This window comes from Sorex araneus, chromosome 6 (genome assembly GCF_027595985.1).
Source record: "Sorex araneus isolate mSorAra2 chromosome 6, mSorAra2.pri, whole genome shotgun sequence".
Classification (NCBI taxonomy): domain Eukaryota; kingdom Metazoa; phylum Chordata; class Mammalia; order Eulipotyphla; family Soricidae; genus Sorex; species Sorex araneus.
The window spans coordinates 123,161,402-123,175,307 of NC_073307.1; the positions used below are offsets into that span (position 1 = coordinate 123,161,402).

At 37.3% G+C, this 13,906-nt stretch overlaps 1 protein-coding gene across 1 annotated transcript in view; it reads left to right on the forward strand.

Moving 5' to 3' along the window:
* Positions 1-13,906, forward strand: part of PRMT3 (protein arginine methyltransferase 3) — a 121,590-nt gene that overhangs the window by 38,191 nt on the left and 69,493 nt on the right. Inside the window, exon 10 of the mRNA XM_055143369.1 lies at positions 5,519-5,618. Within this exon, the coding sequence (XP_054999344.1) occupies positions 5,519-5,618 (100 nt within the window). The remainder of the gene's footprint in view (positions 1-5,518; positions 5,619-13,906) is intronic.

Below are 13,906 nucleotides of genomic sequence, written 5' to 3' on the forward strand. Positions count from 1 at the left end.
GTGCAGTATTTCACTTCTGTCTAAAAGGTAAAAAAATTATTTCCATGTGTTCCGTGTATTGTAATAAAGGGGAGTTGCCTATGTCACCCTTGGCTCCAGGGTGATCAGAGAATAGGACAAGGTAGTAATCAGTAGGGAAAGAAAGAATGGGAAATGGAAATGATGGGTAAAGCAGGCATTAGGCTTTCGTTATACCAGTGATCTGAGTGATGTTACAGCCATATATCCGAAACACAGACTCAACAACACTGAAAACATGAAATCTAAGCTGAAACCACTAAAACTTTGAAATATGCCTGCCAAGTTGATGGACAGGGGTGTGGGGGGATGATGGGGCAGGGGTTGGAAGTTGAGATGAAATATGGGAACACTGGAGGAGGGAAGTTGACACTGTTGTTGGGATTGGTTTTGAAATATTATATGCCTAAAACCTGACTACCAATATTTTTATTTTCTTTTTGGGGCACACCTGGCAGTGCTCAGGGGTTACTCCTGGCTCTGCACTCAGGAATTACTCCTGGCGGTGCTCGGGGGACCACATGGGAAGCTGGGAATAGAACCCAGGTTGCCATGGGCAAGGCAAACGCCCTACCTGCTGTGCTATTGCTCCAACCCTTACCAATAACTTTTTAAATCACAGTTCTTTAAATAAAAAACATTTTTTAATTTAAAAAAATGAAAAAAGGAAGTAGAAATTTCCATTGTTTTGGCTCTCCACCAACCTGGGCAGGACTGCCAAGAGTAATGGTGACTAATATACACTGTGCTGATTTAGAATCTTTTTACTGTTGATCCTCCTCCTCTGGACAGCTATCCTGTGCCATGATTGTACCTTCAGTCACACCAGACAGTGAGGTCTTTTTTTTTTTTTTTTTTGGCTTTTTTGGGTCACACCCAGTGATGCTCAGGGGTTACTCCTGACTTTACACTCAGGAATTACTCTTGGCAGTGCTCAGGGGACCATATGGGATGCTGGGAATCAAATCCAGGTCGGCCACGTGCAAGGCAGACATCCTACCCGCTGTGCTATCACTCCAGCCCCGACAGTGAGGACTTACGTGTGATTTGTAGTTGACTTCTGCTTGTATATTAGCAGGGAGCTGTGTTTGCCAGTGTCTAGTGCTTGCAGTTCCATTGACAGTCCCAACACAACTTGTTGTAAGATTCTTTCCTTTCTCCATTGTATGCTTTTGGCTTTTTAAACTGTAACTGTCTACATATATATCAGTTTATTTTTAAAGTTTTAATTCCATTTCTACTTTTTATCCCAGTGCTTTGCATTTGTAAAGTTGCACTGTTTTTGTACTGTACTGTACTATTTTTGTACTGATTTTTGGTAGTGTGTGAGGTCAGGGCATATTATACTTGCATTGTGTTTTTTACTCTCAGAATTTAACTGTGTTTCAGAATTTAACTGTTAATTCTTCCAGTTCATGTGCACAGAGCATCTTACAGAGCACTTTAGTCTCAGGCTAAACGGTCAGAGATAGCATAGGGGATAAGGTGGTTGTCTTGCACTCAGCTGGCCCCTGCTCACTCCCTTGCATTACATGTGGTCACAAACACTGCCCAGTGTGATCCCTGAGTATAGAGCCAGCCAAGAGTTATCCTTGAGCACTGCTGTGTCTGACCCTCTACCTCCCTCTCCTCAAAAATGAGGGGGAGAAAAACCCCAAAACAAAAAAACAACTTTTGGTGTGAAACTAATTATATCCATGTTAGAAAGAAGTTCCACATTTTAAATACTTATTGAAGAGCAGATGTTTAAAATCTGTATTCATCTTTTTTTTTTTTTAATTGGATCATTGTGAGAACCGTTACAAAGCTTTCAGGTCTAAGTCTCAGTCATACAATATCAGTGCACATTTTCCACCACCAAGAACCCCAGTATGCCCCCCATTTGACCTCCCCTACCCTGCTTGTGTGGCAGATGATTTTCACTTTACTCTCTCTTTACTTTGATTACATTCAGTTTTTCGACAGAAGACCCACTATTATTATCTGGAATTTTCCCCCAACAATCAGACCTGCCGAAAAGGCATCATTATATAATTTGTTTTCTATTTAGAGCTGATAATGAAGAACATACGATGTCGTGTATCCTCTATTTGGATTTCTGGTATTTTAGTAATTAAGTCCAGAGGGATTTCTGGGTTCCGAAATTGGTTTGTGTGCCTCTGGGATCATGGTCGTTCAGGAGGGGAGGAGCCGTTCTTGGGCGGCTGCTTGGGATCTTGTCTGGGCAGGAGCAGGGCTGTTTCCATACCCCTATCCCCAGAGTTCCCATGCCCTGTCATTGCAAGCTTGAACCTCTCTGTCCAATAAGCTCTGAAAGATAGTGGTCGCCGTGCTGCCGTGAGGGGAAAAGGCGGAGGAACAAACACCGTTCCCTTCCAGGGTGGCACAGGGCCGTAGCTTAGTTCACAGTCCAGAAGCATTTCTGCCAGAAACTGCTGGGTTCTGAGATTGGTTTGTGTGCCTCTGGGAGCACAGCGGTTCAGGAGCGGAGGAGCCGTTTGTGGGCATCCAAAATCCATATTCATTTTAAGTTGATAGAAAAAAACAAATATATATAAGTAAATAGAATAATGGAATTAAGATGAAACCAATGAAATATAAATAATAATAAAATAAAAACTTGGTACTTATTAAATAGAATTGATACAGATCTGATTTTCACGCACACACAAAGACCAAATTGTGAATTTTAGGATTGGGCACAACATCTAGATCCTATAGAGAAAAAGATAGTAAATGATTATTATGAACGTCATACCAAAATATATTAAATTTTTATGATATAGGAAAAAACCTTAATAGTACATGAAAAAACTAACTCATGAAAAGAAAAACATCAGCAGATAGTATACGCAAATACATGATACAAGTGAAGCTTTCTTAGCTGTGCCTGCATTTACTTGCTTGCCTGGCAAGCATTATCCACAAGAGGAAAAATGTTAAATTGACCTTTCCCAAAATAAAAGGCTTCAACTCTTCAAAACATACCATTAGTAAAATGAAAAACATTTTTGCTAGAGAATATGCACCGTGTATTCACCTGATAAGATTTTATCCATAGTATGTAAAGAACTCTAGAAATTCAGTGACAAGAACATAACTGACTTGACTTTTTAGATATGAAAGAGAACAATAGGTAGTATGCATATGGAAAAAATGCTTGGGCATTTTTTAATAGAATGATTTTTTTAATATTCATAATTAGATCTCATTTCCACAGTGAAGTCGTTTAAAACAGATGAGGGTTGGGCCACACCTAAGGATACCTAGGGCCTACTCCTGGCTCTGGACTCTTCAGGCGGTGCTCATGGGATGATAAGTGTGCTGTGGATCGAACCAGAGTTGGCTGAATGCGAGGCATTCACCTCACTCCTGTGTTATTCACTCAGACCCAATGAAAAAAATTTTAAATACTGACCTAGTAGTATTTACTTGCTTGCCTGGCAAGCTCCTGTGGCATATTTGATATGCCAAAAACAGTACCAATATCAAGTCTCATTCCCCTGACCCTGAAAGAGCCTCCAACTGTTGGGAAAGACGAGTAAGGAGAGGCTGCTAAAATCTCAGGGCTGGGACGAATGGAGATGTTACTGTGCCCACTCGAGTAAATTGATGAACAGTGGGATGACAGTGACAGTGAAACAGTGACCTAATAGTGTGTCTCAGTGTTCAAGCTGCTTGCATAGGCATCAGGCTGAAAATGTGATCCCTGGCATGTTGCACAAGCCAGTGCAATCCCAGCAGCAGAGCTGTTGTGATCCCCAGCTCCGTAACAAGGTGTGTCTTCAGCACACAACTGAGTGTGAGTACAACTGAAGTGTGCAACGCGTCTGCAAGTGTAAGCACCACAATTAAGTGTGTGGCCCTGCTTCTTACAACAGCAGCAGGAAAAGAAGTAGGAAATGGACAGTTACATAAAAATCTACAGTGCTCAGTGTTGACAAGGATGTGAATCCACAGGAATCTATATATGGCTATGTATGTCACATACAAATTTGCAGTTTCCTTAAAAGTTAGGTGTACACTGTTTGAACAAGCAGTTCTGCTGTACACAAATGTTTATTGTAGGTTTATTCATTGTAATCCTGAGTTAGAAATAAGTCAAAATTACATTCTACGGGTGCATGGGAAACATTACAATTATGTGGCTCAGTTTTAGAATGCATGTTTCATTTGTGTGAGATTTCACAGAAAAAAACTTTAGAAATTAAAAAATATTATTTGATCTTTGCATGTATTATTGCTCAACTGTCACAAAATATAGACTACAAATAGATACAAAAACATTAAGGAATCCAAGAAATATGATTGTTGGAAGGCACTAAAGAATATAATTGATAGGACCCCATTTATAGCAAACTATAAAATATAAATCTAATAGTGAAGAAAGAACTTTGAGTTTTCTGAGAAGAAACACTAAGGAATCTTGGACGAAGCCTTCTATGCACTGATGATGGTGGTCATTAATATGCTTGTTCCTGAAGATTAGTTCTAAATAAATATGTAATAGATAATAGTAATAGGTAAACACCTTAATAAATTTAGGGAAAAAACTACTTTGTTGGTAGAAAATAATTTTGTGTTTATGTACAACCTTTGAGGATTGAACTTTAGATGCATGCTTTAGCTCTTTAAATGACCTTTTTTTTTAACTCTGCCACTTTCAGTTGCAAATATGATGATGAAAAGATAGATCTTCATCTTATGATCATGTTTATGAAAAAACTGAATACCCTTGGGGAAGGCTAAATTATCATTATGTGGAATTTAAAGTTTTAAGCAATATATGATAGTTTGTTGTATCACTGAATAGTGCTTTAAGATGCATCTGTAGCTTTCATAAATACTTGATTGTCTTAATAGGCTGTGCAGAGATAGGGTTTCATCACTCTCCTACATGGCATAGGCTTGATAATATATAATTTAGTGAAGATCAAACAAGTACTAGAGATTCTAGGAATCATGGCTTTTAGCTTCTAATTCTCTTTCCACTGTTACAATATTTACTTTTAAAACACCATTTATTTGGGCTGGATTGATAGCACAGCAGGTAGGGCATTTGCCTTGCATGTGGCCGACCAGGTTAGATTCCCAGCATCCCATTTGGTCCCCCGAGCACCGCCAGGAGTAATTCCTGAGTGCAAAGCCAAGAGTAACCCCTGTACATCGCCGGGTGTGACCTAAAAAGAAAAAAAAAATCATTTATTGCTTGCCTCACTTCTTCCTTTTTAAAAAGAAGACATGGTAACTTTGATTTATATTGTGGTAGAATTTGGATTTTTCTCTATATTGAAGTTTTAAATATTGATAGGTATATTTTCATATTAAGCAGAAACATTTTGGGGCACTCAGAGTAATCTGAAGTAATTATGCCTATGGGATAAATTTTGAACTTTTGGGTTTCATAAGATAATATAAATAATTGCCAAACAAGTTATGTAATTTGATTATCTTTCATGCTGTTTAACATACTAATATATGTCATCATAATAATTTTCAGACTAAATAAACTTGAAGATACTATTACACTAATTAAGGGAAAGATTGAAGAAGTTCATCTTCCTGTGGAAAAAGTGGATGTTATTATATCTGAATGGATGGTAAGTGTTTGCAGAAAGAAAAACTTATTGTTTAAAGAGAAAGAAAAATGGGTAAGAGCAATTTTTCTTGCATTTTTTAAAATTGATTTTTTGTTGTTCTTGGTGCTGGGGATCAAGAAAAGAGGCCTTATGCATGGAAGCAAGTGCTGTACCACTCACTGACCTCTGCATTTAATTATAAATGGCACAGTGATGACTTACAATTTGTGTGTGTGTGTGAGAAGTCAGATAATTTTATTGAAAGAAATTTACTTAGAGAAGTGTGGAAGGAGGGAGACAGAAAGGGTGAGATAGGGAGGTATAGGGACAGAAAGAGGTAGAGAGAGAGGGATCGAGAGAGAGGGAGAGAACATGTTAAAGAGGAACATTTTAGTTTCGGCTGGAGTTCTAGTTCTCTGAATACATAAAAGTTTATCTGGGTGTTGTCATGGGGAAAGTCTTATCTCTAGATGATCCCTTCATGTATGTTTTTGTTTTGGGGACACACCTGGAATGCTCAGGGTTTACTCCTGACTCTGCTCAGAGATTACTCCTGGTAGAACTCGGGAAACCATATGATCTGCTCGTGTTTGCCACGAGCACTGCAGTCATCCTGCTCACTGTACTGTCTGTCCAGCCCCCAGTTATGTGATATTTTCTCATCACATTCAAATCGTGAATGAAGTTCACCTTTTCAGCATGTCATTGCTATTTGGACGTCCTGTTTTGAGAAAAAGTTATTAAAATTCTTTTGTTGTGTTACTTGTTTCTTTTTAAAAATTGATTAGTGTTTTGTTTTGGAGGTGTACATATGTCCAGGATATTTTTCACATTCTTTGATTTATTTTTTTCTGCACATTTTTTGATGAGTGAGGTTCTGAATTTCAGTGTCAATTTATTGCTTAATTTTCTTTATACTTCTTAGTATTTCATCCTCCTCCTAAACATGAAAGTATTTTCTATAAACATTGTATCTGCCAGTTGCAGTCGCAGAATAAACAGTATTACAGTCTTCTTGTGAGGTACTTTGATCAAATTTGAAAATTAATATGAAAATTTAATATTTACCAGAAATTCTTCTTTAAGAAATCTATCTTTGTTAGATACACAAAACTGTGTGTATATACATGTTCAAACATCATTCTTGCACATTCTGTGGCAAATAAATGCAAGGGATATTAGTGTTTTTGTTGCCTGACTTCATCTATTTCCTTGCATTTTTCCAAACATATAAGATATGTAATAAACACTCTTAGTCCCTGTAGAACTCTTGCATAAGAGAAATGCCTTCTAAAGAGGATTTTACATAATTACTTTAGAAATTTCCATGTAACTTTATTATCAACTTTGTGATAAAGCAGTTAACAGTTGCTTAAGAGTTAAGTGACAGTGTGAAGCATCACAGGGACATTTGCTACCCAAATGTTTGATGTACTGTTGTAAATCTAATGAAACAATAGATGGTACTCTACATCCGGTAAACTCTTCAATTTGCTATATTTTCAGTAGGAGTGATGTGTATATGGCAAGATTCTTTTTGATCATTGTGTTTTGATAACCAGAGTACAGGGAAGGTGTCTAGATTTGCTATCCTAGGCAATGGAAAATGCCTGAAAACATTTAAGATTGCTGAATATGATGGCGTGATGGGGTTGGGGATAGAAGTAGAATGCTGTTGATCTTCAGTCAGTAGAAGCTAGACACTATTAAATTTCTTTTTTTTTTAATTTTTAAAATTTTTTTATTGAATCACCATGTGGAATGTTACAAAGCTTTCAGGTTTAAGTCTCAGTTATACAATGCTCAAACACACATCCCTTCACCAGTGCACATATTCCACCATCAAGAACCACAGTATACCTCCCCCCACCCCGCCTGTGTAGCTGATAAATTTCATTTTACTTTCACTTTACTTTGATTACATTCAGTATTTCAACAAAAAACTCACTATTATTGTTTGGAGTTTCTCCCCCCAATGTTGGACCTGCTGAAAGGGAAGCATTTGATAATTTGTTTTCCATTGTTGAGAATGAAGAGATATGAGGCCGAGCGGCCACACGGTTTTGGATTTCTGTATTTTAGTATTTTAGTAACTAAGTACAGAGAAATTTCTGCCAGAAATTGCATCATTGCTAGCTTGTGCCTCTCAGCTACTTTATATTCCACATATGAGTGCAATCTTTCTATGTCTGTCTCTTTCTTTCTGACTCATTTCACTCAACATGATACTTTCCATGTTGATCCACTTATATGCAAATTTTATGACTTCATATTTTCTGACAGCTGCATAGTATTCCATTGTGTAGATGTACCAAAGTTTCTTTAACCAGTCATCTGTTTTTGGGCACTCCTCCTGTTTTTTCCAGATTGTGGCTATTGTAAACAGTGCTGCGGACGCTTAAATTTCTTTTTTTTTTTTTTGACACTATTAAATTTCTTAAAGTGAGCAGAACAGCCCCCACAACAAAGCATTATCATGTCCAAAATGTCAATAGTGCTAAGGTTCAGAACCCTGTTTCAGAGTTCTTACTTTTTTTTTTTAATTTATTCTTTTATTGAATCACCATGTGGAAAGTTACAAAGCTTTCAGGTTTAAGTCTCAGTTAAACAATGCTCGAACACCCATCCCTTCACCAGTGCACATATTCCACCACCAAGAATCACAGTATACCTCCCCGCTCCTCCCCAAGAGTTCTTACTTTTTTATGTATTATGATAATAACTCAGTCTCTTAAATGAGTTCATACAATCAAGATGGTATGGGGCATAAAGAAATAATTTTCTTAAAAGTGACATCTTTTTTTTTTCTTTTTGGGTCACACCCGGCGATGCACAGAGGTTACACCTGGTTCTACACTCAGGAATTACTCCTGGCAGTGCTCAGGGAACCATATGGGATGCTGGGATTCGAACCCGTGTCGGCCGTGTGCAAGGCAAACGCCCTACCCGCTGTGCTATCGCTCCCAGCCCCCAAAAGTGACATCTTTACAGTTTATTTTGTCACATGAATATATAATCAAAGCTTCTTTGACCAACTTAAATTTTATACTTCAAATTAACAATATCCTACATTCCTGCTAGATCCCTATGTCTACTTGAATATTTAAAAGCTAGTAAGCTATCTTCACCATGCTGCCAATTTTCTGCTCTTGATCTGTTCATGTCCCAAACAAAGGCTTCTTATGTATTAGTATTATCTTTAGGACAGGTATGTTAAGAAATATCACAGTCATTGTATCACTGTCATCTTGTTCGTCGATGTACTTTTACATTCAGTGCTGAGATTTTATCAGCCTCTCCTTACTCGTCTTTCCCAACGATTGGAGGCTCTTTCAAGGTCAGGGGAATGAGACCTATCATAACTGTTTTTGGCATATCTAAAATGCCACCGGTAGCTTGCCAGGCTCTGCCATGCGGGCGGGATACTCTTGGTAGCTTGCCGGGCTCTCTGAGAGGTATGTATAATATCTGTTACTGTAGGGATATGAATACGCCCCGTGGGGCTTGTCAGGCTCTCCCGAGCGATGTTAAGAAATAATATTTGCAAATATGTAGTGATTAAAACAATTTTTGAAGTCTAGGAATAAGAGAATGGAAATTAGGCAATTCAGCAATTTCCCACTTGGCCAGTGCCCTTACATAATAAAAAAAAAATTTTTTAACTGAAAGCTGAATATTATTTGCCACCTATTGAGTGAGTTTAATGCAAGAAAGATAGTGAAAATTCTGTTAGCTCCATTCTCTAAAAGTACCGATAAGTCTACATTTGTGTTTTTCATTGTGATGTTGTTATTGTTATTATTATTTTATTGAATCACTGAGAGATAAACAGTTACAAGGCTGTTCGTGATCTGGTTTTAGTCATACAATGTTCCAACACCCATCCCTCTACCATTGTATGTTTCCTATTAGCCTCAATCACATTGGTAATACTTTATGGCAAACCATGTAGAATTGAGAGCATTATAAAATATATAGCCATTGTGCTTCAGACGTATACTAAAAATGTGAAATTAGAGTTCATAGTCCTTGCTGTAATATTTTTTAAGCAATTCAGATTATTACTAGTCAGTAGACTTTTTACAGATAAATTCTTCATTTTATTTGTACCATTCTCTTTGTCTCTTTGTTTGAGGGTTTATAATTCAGATATTTCAGCTGAAAAAAATTAGACAAGAGAAGCATCTGCACTAAAGGTATCAGGTTTTTTTTTTAACCATTAATTTATTCTTAAAAGATATCATGAATGGGTATTTTTGAAAAGTTCCCATTTCAACTGATAAAATGTTAATATTCTAGTTCTAGGTTTAATGCAATGTGTTCCTTTTTTGTTGTAATTAGTCTTTGAAGTATAAATGCAGATTTTAATTTTGAAAAGTAAATGTCAGTTTGGAAAGAAGGGTGCTCCATGAGCATCATGGGAGAAGATGTCGGGTATAATTCTCTTCCAGATGGCACCCCTACAGGTGAGGCAGCAGCCTGTGAAATTGCAGTCTGAATTACATTGTAGATGAGTAGGGCATTTGGAGCAAAGCCTTCTGATAGCAGTAATAAATGACTTGGTTCAGGACCAAGGACAATTCCCAGAAAATGAAAGACCATTCTGTAAGGAGCCTATAGTAAAATGAAGTTTAACAAAGTGGAAAGTTGAAAGAAAGGACAACTGTCAGAAATACTTACTTGAATATTTTTATCTGCTAATACTTTAACAAGGAATAATAATGTTTTTTGTAAGTGTTACATATTTTTTCTGTATTTTATTACCTGTGTTGATTTTTCTAAGCAGCTTTCACACTGGGCAGTGACTGAGAACCAGTTCTACCTAATTGTCACTTTGAAATATTATGAATCACACCTATTGTAAATTCTGATTTGTTTAATATGCTCAATGCGATTTTTTTTTTTATTTCTACACTTGTTCTGAATTGTAAATGTGACGTACATAAACACACATCTAGATGCTATATAAATCCTAAGTTTTATTTTTCAATCAGTTAAATCATTTGAAGAAGAAATTGTGATTTAGAATTTGATTTCTGTAGCTAAACAAGCCAAGGTATGTTCACAGTTTCTATGTCTGTATCTAGCTCTCTTAAGTCCCATTGTAAATTATTTAACATCTCTAATCCTTAATTTTCCCATGAAATAGAAAAGGAATAAATATGCTTTAGGTAAATTAAATGAGCCAGTATTTATAAGGACACTTAACATAGTGAACTTACACTGCTACTACTACTTCTGTTTGAGAATTTTATTTTTAAAATGTGAAAACTTTTTAAAAGTAAATTCTGGGGCCAAGGATATGGTTCAGTGGTAGAATACATGCCTTGCATGTTTGATACCTAGTTCAGTACCTGACATGGAAAACACTTTCTTATTTTAATTTGTGCTAGAAAAATAGTACAAATAAATAATACCAAAAAAACATTGTTTCAGTTTAACAGATGTAATGATATAGTCATTATATTTTATTCATTTCAAAATTGCTTGAGTTTCTGCTCTATACCAGGCACATAACTAGTCCTTCAGAATATACCTTCAAATATTGTCATCCAAGTCTTTGCTGTTCTTGGAGCTTATATTGTTTGAGTGGGCACCAGTAACGTCTCTCAATGAGAGACTTATTGTTACTGTTTTTGGCATATCCAATACACCACGGGTAGCTTGCCAGGCTCTGTTGCACGGGCTCGATACTCTTGGTAGCTTGCTGGGCTCTTCGAGAGGGGCGGAGGAATCGAACTCGGGTCGACCAAGTGAAAGGCGAACGCTTAACCGCTGTGCTATTATGATTATTTTAAAAAAGAGATCACAGAAATGGAGGGAAATACATACCCTAACACTAGGAGTGATGTAAAAAGTTCAAAGGGGGCAGGGTTGAGACTCAGGTGACAGAGCACAAGTGCAAGATCTTAAGTTTGATTCTTTTCCATTACATGGCTCCCCAAGCCTGGTGAATAGCCTCTGAAAGCCCCTCCCACTGAAAAAAAATTCACACAGATGCACTCTCAAAATGAGTATATATCTTAAAATATAAATTGGTAACTGACACTGTAGTTATATACATATAGTTATATAGTTATAGTAAGAGCATAACTATAGTGTCATAAGAGCATAATTATTAACCAATAATATAATATAATATTTATTTATACTATTTATTGTTTGAATTATATAACATTGAATGGTCCTAAACTCCACTCCAGGAGTCAGACTAAAATTTTTTTTAAGAGTTTATCAGAATACATTTCCTGTGTCCCTTTTGTCACACCAGTGAAACATTAGAGTATTTGTGTACAGACAAAAAAAATTTAACCCACTCAATATATAAAATATATATATAGTAGAAGATTAATATCCCTGGCCAAGGAAAACAGGGGCTAAGAGGACTAGTCAGTGGCTGAAAAAAGAGAGAGGGAGAGATGGGAAGAGAGGGAGAGGGGGAGAGAGAGAGGTGCCTGCCATAGAGGCGGGCAGGAGGTGGGATGGTGGGGGGGAATGTGCACTGGAGGAGGGATGGGCGTTGGAATACGGTATGACTGAAATCCAATCATGAACATTTGTGTCTATCTCACAGTGATTCAATAAAAAAAGGTAAAAAGAAAAATTTAACCAGATCAAAATTTCTTTACATATAATAAAAAAAAATTAAAAATCTAATCAAGATAAATTGATCATACTGGTCAAACTGGTGCCAATTTTAACTTTAAGATTCTTCTCCCAGACATAATCACAGGAATTCCCCCCTCCCCAGGTCCAGTTAAAATAAAATCAACTAATACTATGAATTCTTATATTTATGAATAAATAGTGACAGCACAGCAGGTAGGGCATTTGCTCTGCACGCGACCGACCCAGGTTCAATTCCTCTGTCTCTCTCAGAGCCCGGCAAGCTACCTGTGGTGTATTCAATATGCCAAAAACACTAACAAGTCTCACAATGGAGATGTTACTGTGCCCAATCAAGCAAATCGATGAACAACGGGATGGCAGTGCTACAGTACTACATGAATAAATATATATAAAAATAAATAGAATTCTTCTATATTATGAATTTTTATATTTATAAGAACTTTTCCATATGTCTACTTCCATCTTAACAAACACCAAAAGCATTTTTCCATATGTTTCATAATCAATTACTACCGATCAAATGATATTCAGTAAAGTTTCTACGGTTTTAATATTTTTTAAACATAATTTTCATGTGAGAGAAATCATCAGTACTAGAAAGGCTAAGTGACTTATGTTGTATGGGTGAATAAATAATAAGGGGAAAATAAAATATGAATAAAGCGAGTAAAAAAAATGTCCTCTTCAGGTCTCTCACTAACCTTAAAATTAAATTCCCACTACTGCTAAATCAACAATGAGACAGAGTGCAAACAAAAGAAGGTACAACCCCTGGTGAAAAAGAAGGTATTTCATAAAAGCTCTTGCTAACACAGGTCAAATACATACAGCTCAGTGCCTGGCAGAGCCTGGCAAGCTACCCGTGGCGTATTGGATATGCCAAAAACAGTAACAATAAGTCTCTCAATGAGAGACATTACTGGTGCCCGCTCGAACAAATCGATGAGCAGCAGGATGACAGTACAGTTTTACTAGCTCGAGACTTAAATAATTCGTTTTTTGAGTTAATAGGACTTCTTTTAGTTTTGCTGTTTATGCATAAAATAGACTTTCACCTGCACCCACTATATAATTCTTTTTTTTGTTTGTTTGTTTGTTTTTGTTTTTGGATCACACCCGGCGATGCACAGGGGTTACTCCTGGCTCTTCACTCAGGAATTACCCCTGGCGGTGCTCAGGGGACCACATGGGACGCTAGGATTAGAACCCGGGTTGGTCGAGTGCAAGGCAAACGCCCTACCCGCTGTGCTATCAGCTCCAGCCCCCACTATACAATTCTTGACCACTGGTTCAAATTTTGAAGAATTTAATTTTTGCTTCCACATGCTTGGGCCGAACCTCATGCATGAGTAGCCGTGCGACAAACCACCATAAAGGGAAATATGTATATGCCTCTCGGAGAGCCCGACAAGCTACCGAGAGTATCCCGCCTGCATGGAAGAGCCTGGCAAGCTCCCCGAATGGCGTATTCCATATGCCAAATACAGTAACAATAACAGGTCTCATCCCCTGACCCTGAAAAGAGTCTCCAATCGTTGGGAAAAACAAGGAGAGCCTGCTAAAATCTCAGGTCTGTGACGCGTGCCGAATGTAGACTAGAGACTGAACGCAATGGCCGCTCAACACCTTTATTGCAAACCACAACACCTAATCAGAGAGAGAACGAAAGGGAATACCCT